The sequence below is a fragment of the Trachurus trachurus genome (genome assembly GCF_905171665.1).
Source record: "Trachurus trachurus genome assembly, chromosome: 8".
Classification (NCBI taxonomy): domain Eukaryota; kingdom Metazoa; phylum Chordata; class Actinopteri; order Carangiformes; family Carangidae; genus Trachurus; species Trachurus trachurus.
In genome coordinates this window covers 1201990-1222570 of record NC_139905.1, presented here as the reverse complement: position 1 = coordinate 1222570, position 20581 = coordinate 1201990, and the positions used below count along the sequence as shown (strand labels likewise).

At 41.9% G+C, this 20581-nt stretch overlaps 2 protein-coding genes across 2 annotated transcripts in view; both read left to right on the top strand.

The window, feature by feature from the left end:
- Window positions 1–20581, top strand: part of LOC310989771 (NLR family CARD domain-containing protein 3-like) — a gene marked incomplete at both ends in the record, with an annotated part of 65370 nt that overhangs the window by 41522 nt on the left and 3267 nt on the right. The gene's annotated exons all lie outside the window — the stretch shown is intronic.
- Window positions 16193–20544, top strand: LOC310989721 (protein NLRC3-like; the record flags this gene model as incomplete). Its single annotated transcript, XM_083976868.1, has 5 exons — window positions 16193–16213; window positions 16923–17077; window positions 17641–17702; window positions 17960–18234; window positions 18919–20544. The coding sequence occupies 5 exons, from the start codon at window positions 16193–16195 to the stop codon at window positions 20542–20544; spliced, it is 2139 nt and encodes a 712-aa protein (XP_083832994.1).

Genomic DNA, 20581 nt, shown 5'->3' with positions numbered 1-20581 from the left:
TGGGGTCAGTTCACTGACTGTTGTATCTGATCCACCGACAGTGGATTAAAGTGAACTTATAAAAATATACTTTCTTCTGAAAACATTAAATTGAAATAGATTATTTCTGTGTTTCTATATTTAGATTTTAATGCATCTTGAGCAGGACATGTCCTAAAAACAAAAAACTCTTCTTCTAAATAATCTGTGACAAATGATGTAAAATGAGTCCAGAAACACAGAGTTGTATTAATTCCTCATTTGAGTCCAGATTTATTTTCCTGTTTATTCAGATTTTTATCAGAAATCAAAGTTACACCACTTGACACTGGGTTTCATCACGTCATTGACCCCTGTGCTGTTAGTTTATTGATTTAACCCTGATACCAGTTGATCAATAAAGTTATTGATAATATTAATAATAACAGAGAAGAAGAAAAATACAAAGTTAGTGACATGAAATGGTACAAATATAAATCTGTCTAAAAGAATCAGATCTGTAAATCAGAGAGTTGTAGTCAGTGTTTAGTCCAACAGGACTGATTATTGATAAAGACACATCTGGTTATTCATCAGGACACATCTGACCAGTTATCAATTAATTTATCTTCTTCTTTTATTCTTTATTCAGATTGGAGAACTGCAGTTTGTCAGAGATCAGCTGTTCTTCTCTGGTCTCAGCTCTGAAGTCCAACCCCTCCCACCTGAGACACCTGGACCTGAGAGAGAACTACAACCTGCAGGATTCAGGAGTGAAGGATCTGAGTGGTTTTCTGGAGAGTCCAGACTGTAGACTGGAGACTCTGAGGTCAGTTCACTGACTGTTACTGTTGTAGATCTTAGATCTTTGTTTATTTATTTATATATTTAAGGAGGACAATGCACATTAATGAACATAATAAAATGTAAAGGTGCCAATGTTAGCCGACGGCTAGTTTCCGACTGTAGTCCTCCTGGATCCACAACTGAACCTGATTGATCTTCACTCAGAACTTGAATCATTGACTTTGATTGAATTGATGAATGACATTTGAAATAGTGGTTGTTGATATTTGCAGTTGTTGTTGTGTGAGAATGATTCTTCAGTTTCAGCTCATTTCACTCAGTGGTCATGAATAATGTCTGTTCACTTCAGTTCAACCTTCACACACACTCGTATTTCTCTCAGTCAGACGACTCATGTTTTCTAGAAACTCTGGAGAAAATGTCCAGTATCAGCTCATCAACTCACTTCATCTCTATCACAACAATGTGCACAAGATCCTCACAACTCATGTTTGGACAAAGACACTGAAATTCACCTGTTGAAGAAAAAACTTCTTCTTTCTGATCATCAATGAATTAATCTTCTTCTTTTATTCTTTATTCAGATTGTTCCACTGCTGGTTGTCAAAGATCAGCTGTTCTTCTCTGGTCTCAGCTCTGAAGTCCAACCCCTCCCACCTGAGAGAACTGAACCTGGATGGATACAACAACCTGGAGTCTTCAGACCTGAAGGATCTGGATGATCTAGTGGAGAGTCCAGACTGTAGACTGGAGACTGTGAGGTCAGTAGGGGGGCGGAGTCAGTCTGTGCTGCTTTCAGCACTATTGGACTAAAGTCAGTGAGAGACAATAACAGAGATAACAGTCAGCCAATCAGAGCAGAGAGAGACAACAGTCAGCCAATCAGAGCAGAGAGAGACAACAGTCAGCCAATCAGAGCAGAGAGAGACAACAGTCAGCCAATCAGAGCAGAGAGAGACAACAGTCAGCCAATCAGAGCAGAGAGAGAGACAACAGTCAACCAATCAGAGCAGAGAGACAACAGTCAGCCAATCAGAGCAGAGAGAGAGACAACAGTCAGCCAATCAGAGCAGAGAGAGACAACAGTCAGCCAATCAGAGCAGAGAGACAACAGTCAGCCAATCAGAGCAGAGAGAGAGACAACAGTCAGCCAATCAGAGGAGAGAGGCAACAGTCAGCCAATCAGAGCAGAGAGAGAGAGAGAGAGAGACAACAGTCAGCCAATCAGAGCAGAGAGAGAGACAACAGTCAGCCAATCAGAGCAGAGAGAGAGAGAGAGAGACAACAGTCAGCCAATCAGAGCAGAGAGAGAGACAACAGTCAGCCAATCAGAGCAGAGAGAGAGACAACAGTCAGCCAATCAGAGCAGAGAGAGAGAGACAACAGTCAGCCAATCAGAGCAGAGAGAGAGACAACAGTCAGCCAATCAGAGCAGAGAGATAGACAATCACTGATCCATCACCTCTGTCCTCTGCTTCTCTTCTCAGCTGGAAACCTTCACGCCTTTAGTCCTGATCTGACCTGAGAGCAGCTCCACTGTCTCTCTCAGAGTCCAGTCCACCATCCTCCCTGTGTGTTCTGGACCTGACAGAGATCATCACTGTCTCTGGACTCATCTGATCCTCTACACACTCTCTGCTCCTCCTCTTCGTCCTCTTCCTCACCCTCCTCCTCTTCTTCCTCCTCCTCCTCTTGTTTCCTTCTTCATCCATTCTGATCAGTCAGCTCCATCTTGTGGTGTGGTGAAGAACTGCAGCTCATTTCCATTTCCACATTATTCAGTGTTTCTAAACATGATGGAGGTTCAGATCATGTTGCTATGACGACAGTTAACACATTAAAGCAGAAGTAAGTGATATATTTGTGTTAATCTAAGTCTTAAATAGTTGTATCTTCCAACAGCAATCACTTACATAGAGTGTTTGGTCTGAAACACAGGTCTCTCAGTCACTCTGCTCTGCTCTGAGCCCAGGAGAAAACATTTATCGTATCCTACAGTTTTTATCCAATGAGGAGAGAGAACGGCATGCAGGGCTGTGTGTGCAGCCAAGGAACGCCGTGAATGTGGCGACGTAGGGACGAGGACTGTTATGGTGCGTTCAAGGAAACTCGTATTTTTCCGACCGTGAAGTGGTACCAGTTCGATCTGGTACGAGTTCACGGGTCAGAAGTTACGAGTGGCCGTTATAGTGACTTTCACCGGTAAAACAGGTCGGAGAAACACGAGTGGGTTGCCTGAAACGCTACAAAGTCGTAAGTTGTGACTTGAAGCTGTAATTTACGATTTCAAAAGCCTACCTGGAACGCAGCATTAGCGAAAACGACCGGACCACTTACTTCTGCTTTAATGTAAGCACCATGTTCGTAAACACCGTTTATTTTGTATAATGATCAATGATGTATATTGTTTTATATGTAGTTTTTTCTGGCTCTAATGTGACTCTGGTCTCTCAGGGAGCAGAGGAGAGAGAGGTGACAACAGCAAGAGCAAAACCCTGTTTACTCAACATGAAGTAACAAAAACACATTTATCTAAACAATTACAGCAACCAATAGATTTGTCATTTGTCATACATTTTGCTTTTGAGACGACAGTTTTTTGCTTCAGTGAGTTTTTTTCTCTGTTAAATAAAGTTTTATTCTTTCTCAAGCTCTTGTTTCTGTTTGACGTTGAAGAAGTTTTGTTTGGATCGATTTGATACAAAAGTAATTCCATAGTTTTACAGCTGGAATTTACAAACCAGTTCAATCTGTGGTGATGGATCAATGATTTACCAACTTTAGCTTTAGCATTACATCACAGAAACCAAAGTGAGACAGAGACACAGAGACATTTGTGGTTAAAATAAAAAGTTGTGACTGCAGCTGAGGTCTGGACTGGTCTGGAGAAAAAATATCCAGATTCTGAGACCTTGTACTAATACAGGTGTGTGTGCAGGTAGAAGCAATTTCACACAAACAGAAAAATCTATTTAAATAACTTTGGACCAACAAGTTACAAAATGACAAAAATATTTTATTATCATAAATGACAAAGTGTGTGTGTGTGTGTGTGTGTGTGTGTGTGTTCAGAAGCTGAGTGAAAACGCTCTGTAGGACAGGTTAGTGAAGACGTCGATGTGGTCGCTGCTGCCTCCGACCGTCAGCACCTGCACACACACACACACACACACACACACGTTAAGCTCAGAGTCCAAAACAGCATGAAACAGACTGATCGATAATAATATTTAGAGCTGCAACAATTAATCAATTAATCGAACAATAATCGATTATTAAAATACTCGTCAACTATCTTGAGAAAAAAAGTCAAAATTCTCTGATTCCAGCTTCTTCAATGTGAATATTTCTGGTTTCTTTGTTCCTTTATGACAATAAACTGAGTTTCTCTTTGGTTTGTGGACAAAACAAGACATTTTCTTGTTTGTATGTATATTTTCAACATTTTTTAACATTTTATTGACCAAACAACTAATCAATTAATTGTTTAAATAATGGACAGATTAATCAATAATAAAACTAACCGTTAGTTGCAGCCCTGATAATATTAATAATAACAATAATATTATTAGTAATATTAATAATGATGGTGTTTGTGATCAGGACCAGAGGCCGTGCTGCGTTCAGGGACTCACCCGGTGCTCGGTGCTGTTGGTGTTGAGCTGCAGCGTGTTGAGGCTCTGAGAGGAGCAGGGGATCTGAGCCTTGACCTCGGCCCCCGAACTGAGGCCGCACACACATCTGTAAAAAAACACACACACACACACACATACACACACACACACACACACACACACACACACACACACACACACACACACACACACAGGTGAAAACAGGCAAGTCATCCATTCTGATTAATCAGCTCCATCTTGTGGTGTGATGAAGAATTGCAGCTCATTTCCACATTATTCAGTTTTTCTAAACATGATGGAGGTTCAAGGACACTGAAAAAATGCGCAGAGCAGCAACGACAACACAATTAAAGTTCAAATGCAACCGAAAATTAACTCTGGAAGAGCTGAGAGCGCCGACATCGTGGTCTTCAGACGTAAAGACTGGAAAGGAGACAAAGTCAGAGCCTGTCAATGCAAGCAGTGGTGTAGCCAGTGCAAAAGCAACGCACACCAAGAACGGAAACAGCAGCGGGAAGACGAGGATGTGCGAGCGGCAACAAGTATGTGTTTGAGATGAGCGACAGAGCCTGACCATCAACGTTTTAAAGTTCAAGAATGTCTAGGACTCTTCCCAGGCAGAGACACACTGAGTGGACTTGGCTTATGACAGTGCACTGGAGTTGCAGAGCACAGAGTAGATGCAGAGGTTTGCTCCAACGACAGTAAACAGCGCCTCAACGCAACACTAAGACAGACTTTGCAGGCTACATCCCATCATACCCGCAGCACGTCTTTTCTGTTTAAGCTGCTGCTGCCTCCGGATGGTACAAGATGGTACAAAACTCAACATTCACGACTCAGTAACCGACTATATCAGTGTAGTGAGGGAGTGTTTTGTCTCCCTGTGAGCTTCCCAGAGAGTTTTCTGGGAGAATGAATGACTGATGATGTTCATCTGTAAGAGACAGAGATGGGGACTCGAGGTTGCGTTTTCTTCATAAAAGTGATCATATAATAAACAACTAATCAATAGGCTACTGTATAGATAAAGGAGTGATAATAACCTACAGTAAATGCTTTGAATCTCTTAGATATAGCTGTGCAGTATCCTTAGTAGACTGGATAGCAGCAGATGATAAAGGGTCATTACAACCAGAAGAGACAGGAGACTTTTATTTTTTAGAGACTTGAGACTTGACTTGGACTCGTGACCAAAGATTTGAGACTTGATGAAGTCTCACCCCTCAAAGACTTGAGACTTGACTCGGACTTGCAAAAAAAGACTTGAACATCTCTGGTATGAGAAGTAATCACACTCACCTGTATCAGTGGATGGGGAGGAGGAGGCTGGACGGCGTCGGAGACAGACAGGAAATGTTGTGTGTCTGCAGCTGTTGGTGAGACGGTGGCCGTGGTGCCGTGGCGGCTCGGTGCTGTTCACGACTTTTAGTGTCACCGGCAGAGAAGACGGTTAAATAGGGGAGCTGTGTCACATCATCTGTTAGGAGGGGGGCTCTACACCTCCTTTAGGTAGCGAGGGACCGACGGAGAAGTGAGTGGCTTGAACGCTGAGCCAGCCAGGTTAGGTTGACACGGCACAGGAAGACACAACACGACAACACGTGGTAATGTTTGGGCTGCTGCAGCCGTGCACGGCAGCAGTGGGACATCGCCGGAGAAAAAGAGAGAGAGAAAGAGAGAATGAGTGTTGCCTCGAGAGAAAATATGAAGGAGAACTCGGACGACTGACCGCAAAACCAAGGAGACACTTGTGTTTTCAAATGTTCACATTTTTACATGAACAGTATTTCCATTCTACATGACTTTTTTTTCAGTTTTCAACACAATTGAAAAACTTCACGAAGGGCTACGTGTTTGATCAAAAAATAAATAAAGTTGCAACATCCATCTTACATATAATAAATATTTTCATAGGCCTATATCCTATGTGCAGAGGCTGTCACACGTGCACATGTTAATGATTCCTAACAATAATTATTAACAGTGATTTACCATGGTTTGAAACGCAGGGACATCAAATTAAAATGCATCTGCACAAAATAATCTATGTTCATTAGCCTATATGTTCATCATTACATCTGTCATGTTCAATTTTTGATGGAAAATAAATATTTAAATCAGAAATAACCTTCTGATATCTTCAAATCTCACTTGTGAGTATGAGGGAACATTTAGACTTGACAAAAATAGTGATTTGAGTTATATTGTGATAAATATCGATATGGACTGATATAAAAAATGATTGTGGCAGGTGTTTCTGTGTTTCTGTGGTGGAAGTGGTTCTGAGCTGCCTCCAGAGTGGACTGGTCTGTATTGATGTGTGTTTTGTCACTGAGTTCCCTCTGTGTGCAGTGTAAAGGTTGCTGTGCATTTAGTATTGTGTGCAGTGTGTCTGTGTAAATCTCTCGTTCATTTGTGGTGCTGTGTGTTGCAGGGTTGTGCAGCAGCTGCCTGGCCCTCTGTGGGGCTGGTTGCACTTTCAGATGTCACAAGTATTTCTTCATGAATGACTCACTATAATAAAGACTTGTTTTTGTTGTACACCTACCTGTGTCTGTGGTGGATCCTCTTTCACAGGACCAGACCAGGTTAACAAAGGTGGTGGGAACTTTCCACGACCTTTAAAATCCTCAGACAAAATGTATTACATCATCAACACACAGTAAATGATGAATGTAAAGTGTAACCATTCTTGACAAAGAGGAGGAATACATAAGTGTTACCTAGTTTGCTGTCTCCTTGCTGAAAGCCAGTGGTTCAGTATCTCTCTGGGCTTGGCTCGTCATCCAGTACTGGAACATCTTCTCTCTCTGGAAACTGTTGAAATCTTCACAAATCTCTGGATCACTCTAGGTCGGCTCCACCATCTCAGCAGGGTGGCATTTTGAAAAGTATTCACTCTGGGACCTGAGACAAGGTCAAGATACAATTACTTGATGCTAAGTTGTGAGCAAATTGACATTTTTACTACATTTCAATTACAGGTCAAATACATAAGGGAGATCTCAAAAAAACCGGCCACCTTTAAATATACGGTAAAACTCTAATGAATTACAAAGACTATGAATCTTCAGAACATCATTTAACTTTTATTAGCTACAGAAATACCAGCATTAACAGTAAATATTTGATATGAACCCGTGTTAACCCACAGCCAGCTGCAGTACTTTACACAAAGTATTTCAGAACACATTGAATAACAGTTTCTTTTACACAGCATGTAGTCAGAAAATGTCTGCTGCTCAGCAGTATTTACTAAGATATTCTCACTCACCACTTCAAAGCCATTAACACTGTTAGGCTAACCCAATAGGATTTAACTTGAAGTAATTAGCATCACAGCGAGTAGATTGTATTAGTACTAGCATGGACCGACACAGTTTACAACGGCAACAATTATCATCATGGTTAACGGAAACATGAGTCAGCTGACTACATATTAAAACTCACCTGTCCTCACCTGACCAGCTGGTCTTCACTCAGGAAGTGGATGAAGCATTTCACTGGCTACCGTGCACCTCCACTTGACTCTGCTATTTGACCCACTTTATCATTTTTAAATGTGTGTGTTCATTTTAAGTGCTTTTGTGTAAAATATTAAACTATTTATTTCAAGTGCATTTTCAAACATGTGTTAAATTTCGAGCTCTACTGAAGTGAATCATAACTGTTTAATTGCTGTGGGCTACAAATGACCAGAGACAAACCTGTCCCACAGTGTGAAGTGTGTGTTCAGGATGTTAGAGCCAAAGCAGCTCTAGAACTGGTTCATAAAGACAGAGTGGGACATTTGTGGAGATAAATTATTTACATTTAACTCATAATGTATTAATATAACTGCATTTCATCATATGTTTTTGGAGGAAAGAATATTTATGTCTGTGTGATATGGTTTGTTGACCTAGAGGTGATGGAGTTCTCTTGTTTGGACACTAGGGGGCAGAATTAGAGCAGGGATTGTGGTGGGGCATGTCTGGATGGGTTTTCCTCATCGCCATGGAAGACTCAGTTCAAGCAGCCTCGTCTCTCTGTGTCACTGTTTCTTTCCTGTGTTTTTCAGGTGAGTGTTGTCTCAAACCCCAAAGGAATTACTGAAACTTCTTAGTTCAACTTTAGAGAAGTGTGAGTGTCTACATGTTGTACATTTGTGTGTGTGAATGTTGAATGAGAGCGGCTGTGACTGCTGTTTATTTTATTGCATAAAGCACTTTGAGCTGCTTCCTTTTGTATGAAAAGTGCTTTATAAATAAAGGTTTGTTTTGTTGATAGTGTCTGTATGTTAACTGGATTGAACTTTATTTGGAGATAATGAATGTGTTGGGAGAGACACAGGAAATGTTGTGTGTCTGCAGCTGTTGGTGAGACGGTTGCCGTGGTGCTGGGGCGGGTTGGTGCTGTTCACAACCTTCAGTATCGCTGACAGAGAAGACGGTTAAAGAGGAACTATGCAAGATTTGTTTTGTTTTTTACCTTAACTATGCTACATACAACGCATAACAAACTCCTACTTTGATCTGTTGCTGTTTTTCTGTGCTCATGCTGTTATTATAAATGTTTGTGCAGACAGTTGATGGTTGGTGATGCCCATGTTTTTGTGAAATCAAACTTTAACACTCACAGAACCTCTAAGCCCAGGGGTGTGGAATCATTTTAAATGAGTGTGTTTATTTAAAGTGTTTTTATGTAAAATATGAAACTATTTATGTCAAGTGTGTTTTTTAGACATGAGTTAAAATGATGAGTTCCACTGAATGCATAACTGTTTAATTGCTGTAGGCTACAAATGACAGAGACAAACCTGTCCTATGGTGTGAGCAGATAAATTAATTACATTTAACTCATAATGTATTAATGTAACTGCATTTTATCATATTTATGGAGGAAAGCCTATTTATGTCTGTATGATCTGGTTTGTTGACCTGGAGCTGATTCCAGTAGGAGGAGTTCTCTTGTTTGGACACTAGGGGGCAGAATTAGAGCAGGGATTGTGGTGGGGCATGTGCCTACGTTTACATGGAGAACATTTGTGTGTGTGAGTAACTGAATGTTGAATGACAGAGGATGTTGACTGCTGTTTATTTTATTGCATAAAGCACTTTGAGCTGCTTCCTTTTGTATGAAAAGTGCTTTATGAATAAAGGTTTGTTTTTGTTGATAAAATGTGACGCTGTGTCTCCAGTGTTGTCTGTGGGAGTTTGTGTGATGTGTGTGTGTTGTGGGTCCATGACTTGTTTTGTTGTGAAATTGTTGTTAACAACTGAACCTAAGTTATGAAAAGTTAATGCATAAGTTCTGGAGTGTTAATTAATGAGCTGAAGAGTTTATTACCAGGCTGTTGCCACTGATAAGAATGTGGTCTTTGTTAACTTGGTTAAATAAGGTTGATGATTATGCACAAATATCACTGTAATATGATTTATAGTGTCTGTATGTTCATTGGATTGGAACTTTATTTGGAGATAATGAATGTGTTGGTGTAAATGAGTCATAAGAAGAATAAAATGTCTACAGATGTGACAAATCCAAGGCCCAGGCCAGCACACAGGAGTGATGTAGCTGGTGCAACTACCTGAAGCTGCTGACAGACACCAACACTCACCTGTAGCAGACTGCAACCCACTGGCACCACTCACCTCACAGGAAACAGGACGTTGTTGGAGACCATCTCAGGATTTTATTCTGCACACAACAGTAGGAGCACATTAGCTGCATCTACAATGTTTTTATGTTTTATCTCATTAATCACATTCATTTTTAACAGTTCTAACTGAATATTCACTAATCAATAAGATATATACAGGTGCATCTCAGTACATTAAAACATCATGGAAAAGTGTATTCATGTCAGTAATTCAATTTTAAAAGTGAAGCTAACACATTATATAGATCAATTATTATGGCTTAATGAAGACATAAAATTCAGTTTCTAAAAATATATATATATTACAAAAGACCAATTAAAAGAAGAAGCATTTTTAATACAGAAATATTGTCCTTGTGAAAAGTTAGTCCATCTATATGCACTCAATACTTGGTTGTGGTTATTTGACTTGAACTACTGTAAATTGACTTTTCCATGATATTCTGATTTATTGAGATGCAGCTGTAGTTTCCAGTTTCAAACTGAATGTTCACTAATCAATCAGATATTTCTGTAGACATGAGATCGTATAGTGGCAGTTTCAGTTGGATCCACAGCAGATGAACTTTAAACACACAGAACAAAGCCACAACACAAACACATGTATGCTAATGAGATGACAGGGTCTCTGCAGGTTTCACCAGCTCAAATTTAAGACTTTTTAAGACCTTTTTAAGACCATTATGGATGAAATTTAAGACCTATCATGACAAATAAAAAACGTACAAAAGAAATGCGGAGTCACAAAACTAGAAATTGATTGCAATATATAAGTTGCGTGTTAGGCTTGTTTGTAGTTGAAAAAAATACATTCAATAAAGCACAATGAAGTGTCGCAGGAGCATCTAAAGTAAACTATTTGGGGGCACAAAAAGAAATTGGGGAGTGAAATTAAAAATGTTTATGTAACACATTATTTATTTAATTCACTGGCAACCAGCAGGCAGATGGCTTTAAGCCTTGAATAATGTTAAGGGTCACACGTGACCCCTTTTTACATTGGAGAACAGTAAAAACACCAACACTTCCCCTTTGGCCTGAAATGTGATGACTTCTAAATGTGACCCAGAATAGACAAACATGGAAATATTTCAACTTCTTTGATCAACAGACACGAGCCACAACCTGTTCTGTATTATGACCAGCACAATATTTGACACATGAAGTAAATAAATTGGCTTTTGGTCACCCCTATATATTATGGTATTAAATAATGCTTGAATAAATGTGAACTACCGTAAATTCCGGACTATTAAGCGCACCTGAATATAAGCCGCACCAGCTAAATTTTAATTAAGCAATATCACACGAGAGGGAGTGCTGTTGTACTGTATATCAGCACGGCTGTGATTCGGTCAGATAATCACACCGTGCTGATATACAGTACAACAGCACGACCTCGAGTGTGATATTGCTTTTATACAACAGTGCTACGAGCGCATTTTAGAACAGTAATAAACTACAAGAGATTATGATTTGTTTGTTTATTTAATCATTTATTTGGCTCCGCCAACAGAAATAGTTCTGCAACTGGAAGGGAGACAAGGCTGTTGCCAGGCAACACATAAACATTTCATACTAGCTTGCTAAGCTACAAGCTTTTCCACCGAGCTGCTTCCAGTGCTGGTTCTGGTTCTGAGCCCGTGTCTGATTAGCACCGGAGCAACAGGACCAGCATGAAGACACAGAGACGTTATCGATACCGTATTACATTTGTTTATCTGCTATGTAATCAATATAAACACAGTTGAAGCTAAGTAGCTGAGCTACATGGCTAACAACAGCTAACGCTAATATCAAAACACATCGCCGTCAAAACGTAGTTGCCCCCGCGGCGATTTTTTTCCAGCCGGGTTTAGTAGAGATTTATCTCCAATTAGACGGACCAGGTCAGGTCCAGGTTTTAATGTTCAGGTCCGTTTATAACTGTAGCAGCAGCAGCAGCAGCAGCAGCAGCAGAGAGATGGGGCAGCTCCTGTATGGGGAGCGTAGCTCTGACTTAGCTCCTGTCCAGCTGAACAGCGGAGTGATCATGTCTGTGAAAAGTCCCAGTGCTGTTATACTGTATATCAGCACTATGGAATGTCTCGTTGTCCAATCAAATTGCTCGGTTGGGACCGGTCGGAACTAACTGTTGTATAAAAGAAAATAGATTTTGTACATATATAGGCCGCACCTGAATATAAGCCGCAGGTTGTTCATGTTGTAACATGAGACACAGAAAGACAGTACACGGAAGATGTGTGGAACTATACAAGTCCGCTCGCTTTTCCGCTGTTTTGGTTACGCTCCTAGCCATGTGCATTTGTTGACAATGAAGCCGGGCGCATGACGTCTGTCCGACTACCCATTTCTCCGACCACCCATTTCTCCGACTCCGACCATACATTTCTTTATTTTTGCGTCATCAGTCCGACCTCCCACTTCTCCGACTTAAGTAGCCCTAACCCTTAACCTTACCCTAAACCTAACCTCAACACTGTAGAATGGGTAGTCGGAGAAATGAGCCGTCGGACTTGTGGGCAGTTGGACTGACGTATGCTCCCCAATGAAGCCATGTGCATTTGTTGACAATGAAGCCATGTGCATTTGTTGACAACGAAGCCGGCGAAAAATCAATAAATGGAGCGGTGGATAACGTTACAGGCTAATAGTCCGGAAATTACGGTACATCTTTTTATTTAAAAATGCTCACCCATGCTCGCCCATGGTGGGCATAAGAAAATTTAAGACCTGTCTAAAATTATTTAAGACTTGAACACAATAATTCAACAAATTTAAGACATTTTAAGGCCTAAAATTTAGATTTTCAAATTTTAGACTTTTTAAGACCCCACGGATACCCTGGATGCGTTAAATCCTCGTCTCACCGTGAACAAAGAAAAACAACACACAGTCACACACACTTTAAACATGGCCGCCACCTCATCACTCACTGTGTGTGTGATAAGTGTCAGTGCCCGATCCGTACCCGGAACACGATCCGTTCCAGGACGCTTCTGCGCATGCGCACGCACATGCGCACTCCCCCCTTCTTTTAGTTTACGGCAGACACCGCGGATATGGATGAAAACAGAGACGTTCTATGAGGAAAAACACAAGCACGTCGCAACGAATTCCCCTCTGTTCTATTTCTGATTAAATTAAATGTAATGTGACCGATCAGTTAATTGTAGAACATTTATTTATTGATGTGGTGATTTCTGCACATACAGACAGCAGCAAGTCAGCACTGCTCCTCTGACCAGCTCCTCCTGAAGCTTCACTTTTCATTTACACAAACTAATCAATGAGACCATAAATTAATCTGCTCCTTTCTCCACCGGCGTGACGACGTCTGGGTGACCGGTCGATCACCTCAGCCGGCCGGCTGCTGCCTCTGAGATGAGCCGAGCAGCGAACTAATGTTAGCTCCCGGTGGCTACTCCCAGCTATGCTCCCAGCTCTGCTCCCAGCTAGCTCTGCACTTCTCCCAAAACCGGAGCAAACTTCCAAACAGACGTCAGTTGGATAAACTGACCACAGATTAGGACTCTAAACTGTGACTTTCTCGCATGAAAAAATATTTAAAATTAATAAAGCGACGTTTTAACAAAGCTACGGCGGACTTTTAGCTGCTCTACTGCTAGGCTATCAGTTAGCATAGCTTTGAAGCTAATGCCGTAAAACGGCGCATGCGCAGAAGCGCTGGAACGGATCGTGTTCCGGGTACGGATCGGGCACTGACAGTAAGTAAGGACTTTAAGAGCACATTATCTACAAATAACGGAGAGAGTTTCACCGTGTGTCTCGGCTCTTCCAGCAGCAGCGACGTTTTGGCGCGTTTTGGGGGGTGCACCGCTAATTAACGCCCCACCTGCAACAACAGCTGGAACCAGGAACCATCGTTCTCTGAACCAAACTGCTGCAGCAACAACAGTTTAGCTGGTTAACATATTTACCACTGGTCTGAATAATATGTGGAGTGGGTTTTAGTTTTAGCTGAAGTTCACATAGATAATATCAACTTAAAAACACATTAAATCTAAATACTGACTCAGCTACACACCACCTATGGTTTATGAAGATAACCAAGGAACAGGAGCATTAGCAAAGAAGCTTTGTTGTTGTTGGTTTGTTTCTTTCTTCCTCTCTCTCTCTCTCTCGTTCACTTCTTTCTCTCTCTTTTTTGTCGTTTGTTTAACTATTATTATTGTTAATATTACAAGGCTATTATCTCCTCTTTTTTTTTAAACTTATTTTCTCCTCTCACATGAAACCTCTCATCATTAGGCTACTTCTATTACTCGCTATATTTATAAATATTACCCTTTTACTATTATGTAGGCTATTTTTTTTATTATCATTATATTGTTATTGATGTATTTTTCTTTATCTCTTTGTTACTACTGGTGTTATTGCTTTTGCGTGATTCATCACAGCGTGATCTAGTCTTTACGTTCCATGTTCGTTGCACCTGCTATTCTGTATTGTCTATATGTTTTTTTTTGTTTGTCTTTTATTCTTGTTAACACCACGTGTGTCTTGTGTTGTTTGTCTTTACACAATAAAAAAGAAGAAGCTGTGAGTCGACAGAGATGTGAACACGTTGATATTAAAGATCATTTTCTGAGGTCGACTGATAACGAAGGAAAAATAAAGTTTGAAGTATTGTCCAACAGAGAAGATGGCAGCAGATGAGAAGACAAAACCTGCAACAGAGTTAAAGTTGAGAAGTTTGTGTTTGGAGAGTCACAGATAAGATTAGGTTACATGATGTAAGTTTAAGGTAGAAAACCTTATAATGTTCTGTGTTAAAGGAGTTCATAATGTGAGAGCAAGTGAGGGTGTTCACATGTGTTAAATGTGCTCTCAAATTATTATAATTAATAATTAAAAACTTTATTTCAAACAGTCAACCAGCACTGACAAAGGCAACATGATGATCGCTTATTTTGAGAAATCATTCAAAATCATTGTGGTCAAATAAAAACAAATAAAGACGAAGAGAAATTTGAAAAAATAAATGAATAACATAATGTTAAAACGATACCATATAAATAAACACAAAAATAAAAACCTAAAACAGATGATTAGTGAATAATAATTCAATTAAAAACATTAAACATAGTGAATAACTGTTTCAGCTGCTTTTTGTTTTGTACAGAGGAAATTGTTGAAATGTTTCTGCTCCATTTCTGTGTTGATAAACCAAGAAACGTGTTGTTTTGTTTGTTTCTGACATTTATGAATGTGACGTTTGGTCAGAAGTCAGATCAGATTAATGAGGAAAGTACATCATTGTCCTTATTTCTGTGATCATCACAACAGACTAATGTAACATTTCTGGAGTGTGCTCTCCACTTGTGGGAATGAACCTTTATTGTGGTGACGTCTGGAGTTGGACGTCACTGCCTCCCTGTGGTCAGAGTGAGGAACTGCAGAACCTTTTACTGTAAAGATTTTATTAAACAGAGTTATTGTTTGTTCTGAAAATCAACAAGTACAACTCAACAGGAACTTTCAACATTTATAAAATGTAAAATCTGTTTCTGTTTTCTCAGACATTAGTTTTCCTTGTCAGTAACAGTGTCAGATGTTTCCTGTAAACACACAGAGGGAGGAGATAGAAAGTGAAAGTATTTAGTTCAGACGCCATTTTAAGATGACAGAGGGAATAACGGAGAAGCTGCGTTAGGTGAGTGTTAAACAACATTATTATTATTCTTCACCGTTAAAGTGTGTGAGTGTCAGTCCCTGTGAAGTGTGGAGGGAAGAAGAGTCAGAGTGAACTACTGAGACTAAAGGGGGGACAGCAGGAGGACAGCTACTCCCTGTTGTCTCAGTCTGACTCAGGCCCTGTCCACACCGACACTTTGACTAAAACATCTGCTTCTGCTTCGTCCTTCAAAAGCTTTACACTAGTCCCACATTGTTGTTGTTGTAGTTTCTACGTCCAGTGGTGTTGCCCTGGTTTTTTTTTTTTTTTTTTTTTTTTTTTTGACAAGCAAGTACAATATCGTTTTTAGACAAAAAATAGATATGGAACAAGGTAAAAGTCAGGCGATACGGTAATAAAAAACAAAACAAAACAATAACAATTAGAAGAGGAGAGAAACAAATAATAAAAAAAAGAAAAAAAAGAAAAAGGGTATGGTGTGGATATGGTATGGTGTTGCCCTGGTTACAGGTTAGAGAGGTGAGGCTATGACGTCATCGTTTCACTAAAGGTCCGTTGTGTTTTTTCTGAGGCAGCGTTTGGAGATTTACCAGATTTACCCACACTGGGACCAGGTTTAAAAATATACAGTTTTAGGACAAAACGCTGATATGAGAAATAAAAACTGTTAACACACTGTTATTCTGTGTGTGTGTGTGTGTGTGTGTATTAACAGGCAGTTAAGGAGAAAGTTAAGGGAACTTAAGTGAGACAGCTGAGCTCTGAATCCTCTGTTTTTTTTCACCTCTTAATGTAAAAAATGTGTGTTTGACCTTCAAAATAAAAGTTTAACACTGACCCAGAGAAGATAAAGAGTCTGAAACACAGTTGGTCCACATCAGACCAGGTTCTGATCAAAAACCAAAAGAATAAGACACAGAACTTTTGTTTTAAAGACTTGTTATGTTCTCTGGAAAAGTGTTAAAGTTTTACACTCAACACAAAATGAAACACAGTTTTCACATTAAGAGGTGAAATAAACAGAGGATTCAGAGCTCAGCTGTTGAATTTAATTTTCCCTTAACTTTCCCCTTAACTGCTGAATCTGAAGCTAACGTCAGTGTTGTTCAGTGTTTCTGGTTTCCCTCTCAGACTGACTGAAGTCCTGAAGATGAGTGTTAATGTGGAGGAAGAGGAGGACGGACCAGAGTCTCCAGGATCCACCTGTCTGTCTCTGAAGAGTGACCGGTCCAAAGGAGAGGGTCCAAACTTCAGTCTTGGACCTAGATCTGGACCTGGATCCACCTGTCCATCTCTGAAGAGTGACCAGTCCAAAGGAGAGGGTCCAGACTTCAGTCCTGAACCTGAACCTGGACCTGGAGCGTCAGACTCCCGGTAAGAGACCTGCTCCAGCCTCTTTACCAGTGTTGAGTGTGTTGAGGTCCTGCAGCTCATAGTGACTGTGAGTCAACAGGAACTGGTTCTTGTGGTTGATCAGTGTCTTCATACTAACTGCTCAGGTCTCTTCATGTTTCTTCTGAACTGATCTGATGAAAGAACATCTGGACTTGTTCCTCCTCCATGTTCTTCCTGCAGCTGATCAACATGAGCTTTAAAGACGTGGCTGATTCCAGGTGGTTTGGTGAACGTTGATGAGCTGGTTTCTAACAGAGTTTACAGCAGTTTGCAGGATCATTTTACAGCCTGAATGATGAGTTTCACATGTCAGAGCTTCACTGTAGACACTGTCTGAGCAGCAGCATCTGGATTTGTTCACAGAGATGATGTCTAATGAGTCAGGAAACAAGATTCTTCAGTGAAGGGACTAAATGCAGTAAATGGAGTCAGTGAAGGTTGAAGCCTGAGTCAGAGAGAAACCAGGAACCAGATCCATCACACAGATCAGAGATGTGGAGCTGAGACTGTGACATGTTGTTGATCCAGAAATGTCTTGACAGGAGGAAGAGGAGTGGTGACTCTGACGTCCTGAAGGATCATGGACAAAGACCCAGAACCAGAGGTGAGCTGCAGACAGCCAATCAGAGCAGCTGTGGACAAAGTGAGACTGAACATCTGTCTGCTGATGTGGTCATTAGTGAAACCAGGACCTGTTGTTTTCTCCAGAGTCATTGTTCCATCACACAGCACTGACATTTAAGATGATGATTCAAACCTTCTCTTTGTTGTCTGTAGTTTTTCTGTAGCTGATGAAAATAATCTGATCAGATTGTCAGACTCTCTGTCTTCAGTCTGACTCTGTCTCTTGTCTCTCAGCAGATGGTGGTCTGCAGGAGGTTTTAGATCAACATAAGATCAGTCTGAGGAGCAGATGTGAACGAGTGACTGAAGGAACTGAGGGAACAGGAAGTGGAACAGGAAGTGGAACCCTCCTCAACAGCATCTACACTGAGCTCTACATCACAGAGGGACAGAGTGAAGAGGTTAATACCCAACATGAGGTGAGACAGCTGGAGACAACGTCCAAGAAGAAGACCCTCCATGACACTCCAATCAAGTGCAACGACATCTTTAAAGACTTACCTGTCCAACAGAGAGAGGACGTCTCTACGGTCTCACCTGTCCAACGGAGAGAGGACGTCTCTACGGTCTCACCTGTCCAACAGAGAGAGGACGTCTCTACGGTCTCACCTGTCCAACAGAGAGAGGACGTCTCTACGGTCTCACCTGTCCAACTGAGAGAGGACGTCTCTACGGTCTCACCTGTCCAACGGAGAGAGGACGTCTCTACGGTCTCACCTGTCCAACGGAGAGAGGACGTCTCTACAGTCTCACCTGTCCAACAGAGAGAGGACGTCTCTATGGTCTCACCTGTCCAACAGAGAGAGGACGTCTCTACGGTCTCACCTGTCCAACAGAGAGAGGACGTCTCTATGGTCTCACCTGTCCAACAGAGAGAGGACGTCTCTATGGTCTCACCTGTCCAACAGAGAGAGGACGTCTCTACGGTCTCACCTGTCCAACAGAGAGAGGACGTCTCTATGGTCTCACCTGTCCAACAGAGAGAGGACGTCTCTACGGTCTCACCTGTCCAACAGAGAGAGGACGTCTCTATGGTCTCACCTGTCCACCAGAGAGAGGACGTCTCTACGGTCTCACCTGTCCAACAGAGAGAGGACGTCTCTACGGTCTCACCTGTCCAACAGAGAGAGGACATCTCTACGGTCTCACCTGTCCAACAGAGAGAGGACGTCTCTACGGTCTCACCTGTCCAACAGAGACCCATCAGAGTGGTTCTGACCAACGGCGTCGCTGGCGTTGGAAAAACCTTCTCGGTGCAGAAGTTCACTCTGGACTGGGCCGAGGGCTTGGAGAACCAAGATGTCAGTCTGCTGGTTCTGCTTTCGTTCAGGGAGCTGAACCTGATCAGAGATCAGCGGTTGAGTCTTCTCAGGCTGCTCCATGTTTTCCATCCAACATTACAGAAGGTCACAGCAGAGCAGCTGGCTGTCTGTAAACTTCTCTTCATCTTTGACGGCCTGGATGAAAGCCGACTGTCACTGGACTTCAACAACAGGGAGGTTGTGTCTGATGTCACACAGACGTCATCAGTCAACGTGCTGCTGACAAACCTCATCCGGGGGAATCTGCTTCCCTCGGCTCTGGTCTGGATCACCTCCAGACCTGCAGCAGCCAATCAGATCCCTCCTACATGTGTCGACAGGGTAACAGAGGTCCGAGGCTTCACTGACGCCCAGATGGAGGAGTACTTCAGGAGGAGGTCCAGTGATGAAGATCTGTCCAGAAGAATCATCTCACACATCAAGACGTCCAGGACCCTCCACATCATGTGTCAAGTCCCAGTCTTCTGCTGGATCAGTGCTACAGTTCTGGAGCACATGTTGACCACAGACCAGAGAGGAGAGCTGCCCAAGACCACGACTGACCTGTTGTCACACTTCCTGCTGGTCCAGACAAAGAGGAAGAAGAACAAGTACGGTGAAGGACATGAGACGAGTCCACAGGAGCTGACGGAGGCCGACAGGGAAGTTCTTCTGAAGCTGGGGAGGCTGGCGTTTGAACAGCTGGAGGAAGGAAACATCATGTTCTACCAAGAAGACCTGGAGCAGTGTGGTCTGGATGTCACAGAGGCCTTGGTGAACTCAGGACTCTGTACTGAGATCTTCAAAAGAGAGAGTGTGATCTTCCAGAAAACAGTCTACTGCTTTGTTCATCTGAGTGTTCAGGAGTTTCTGGCTGCAGTCTACATGTTCCACTGTTTCACCAACAGGAAGAGAAAGGTCCTCAAGAACTTCCTGGGAGAAGACTACAAAGAGACAGAGACGAAACGAAAACAGAAGTCTTTGTCTGAGAAGATTCAGAATTTGTTTGGACTTAATGCGAGAGGTCCTCCACAGATCAATAACAGTCCTCTAACCCTGGTTACCTTCCTGCAGAGAGCCATGCAGAAATCCCTCCTCAGTAGAAACGGTCACCTGGACCTGTTTGTTCGCTTCCTTCATGGCCTCTCTCTGGAGTCCAACCAGAGGCTGTTAGGAGGTCTGCTGGGTCAGACAGACAACAGTCCAGAAACCATCCAGAGAACCATCAACAACCTCAAGGAGATGAAGACTGATGAAATCTCTCCTGACAGAAGCATCAACATCTTCCACTGTCTGATGGAGATGAAGGACCAGTCAGTTCATCAGGAGATCCAACAGTTCCTGGAGTCAGAGAACAGATCAGAGAAGAAACTCTCTGAGATCCAGTGTTCAGCTCTGGCCTACATGCTGCAGATGTCAGAGCAGGTTCTGGATGAGTTGAACCTGAAGAAGTACAAGACATCAGCTCAGGGACGACGGAGACTGATCCCAGCTGTGAGGAACTGCAGGAAGGTTGAGTGAGTCCAGACATGATCAATAACACACACACACACACACA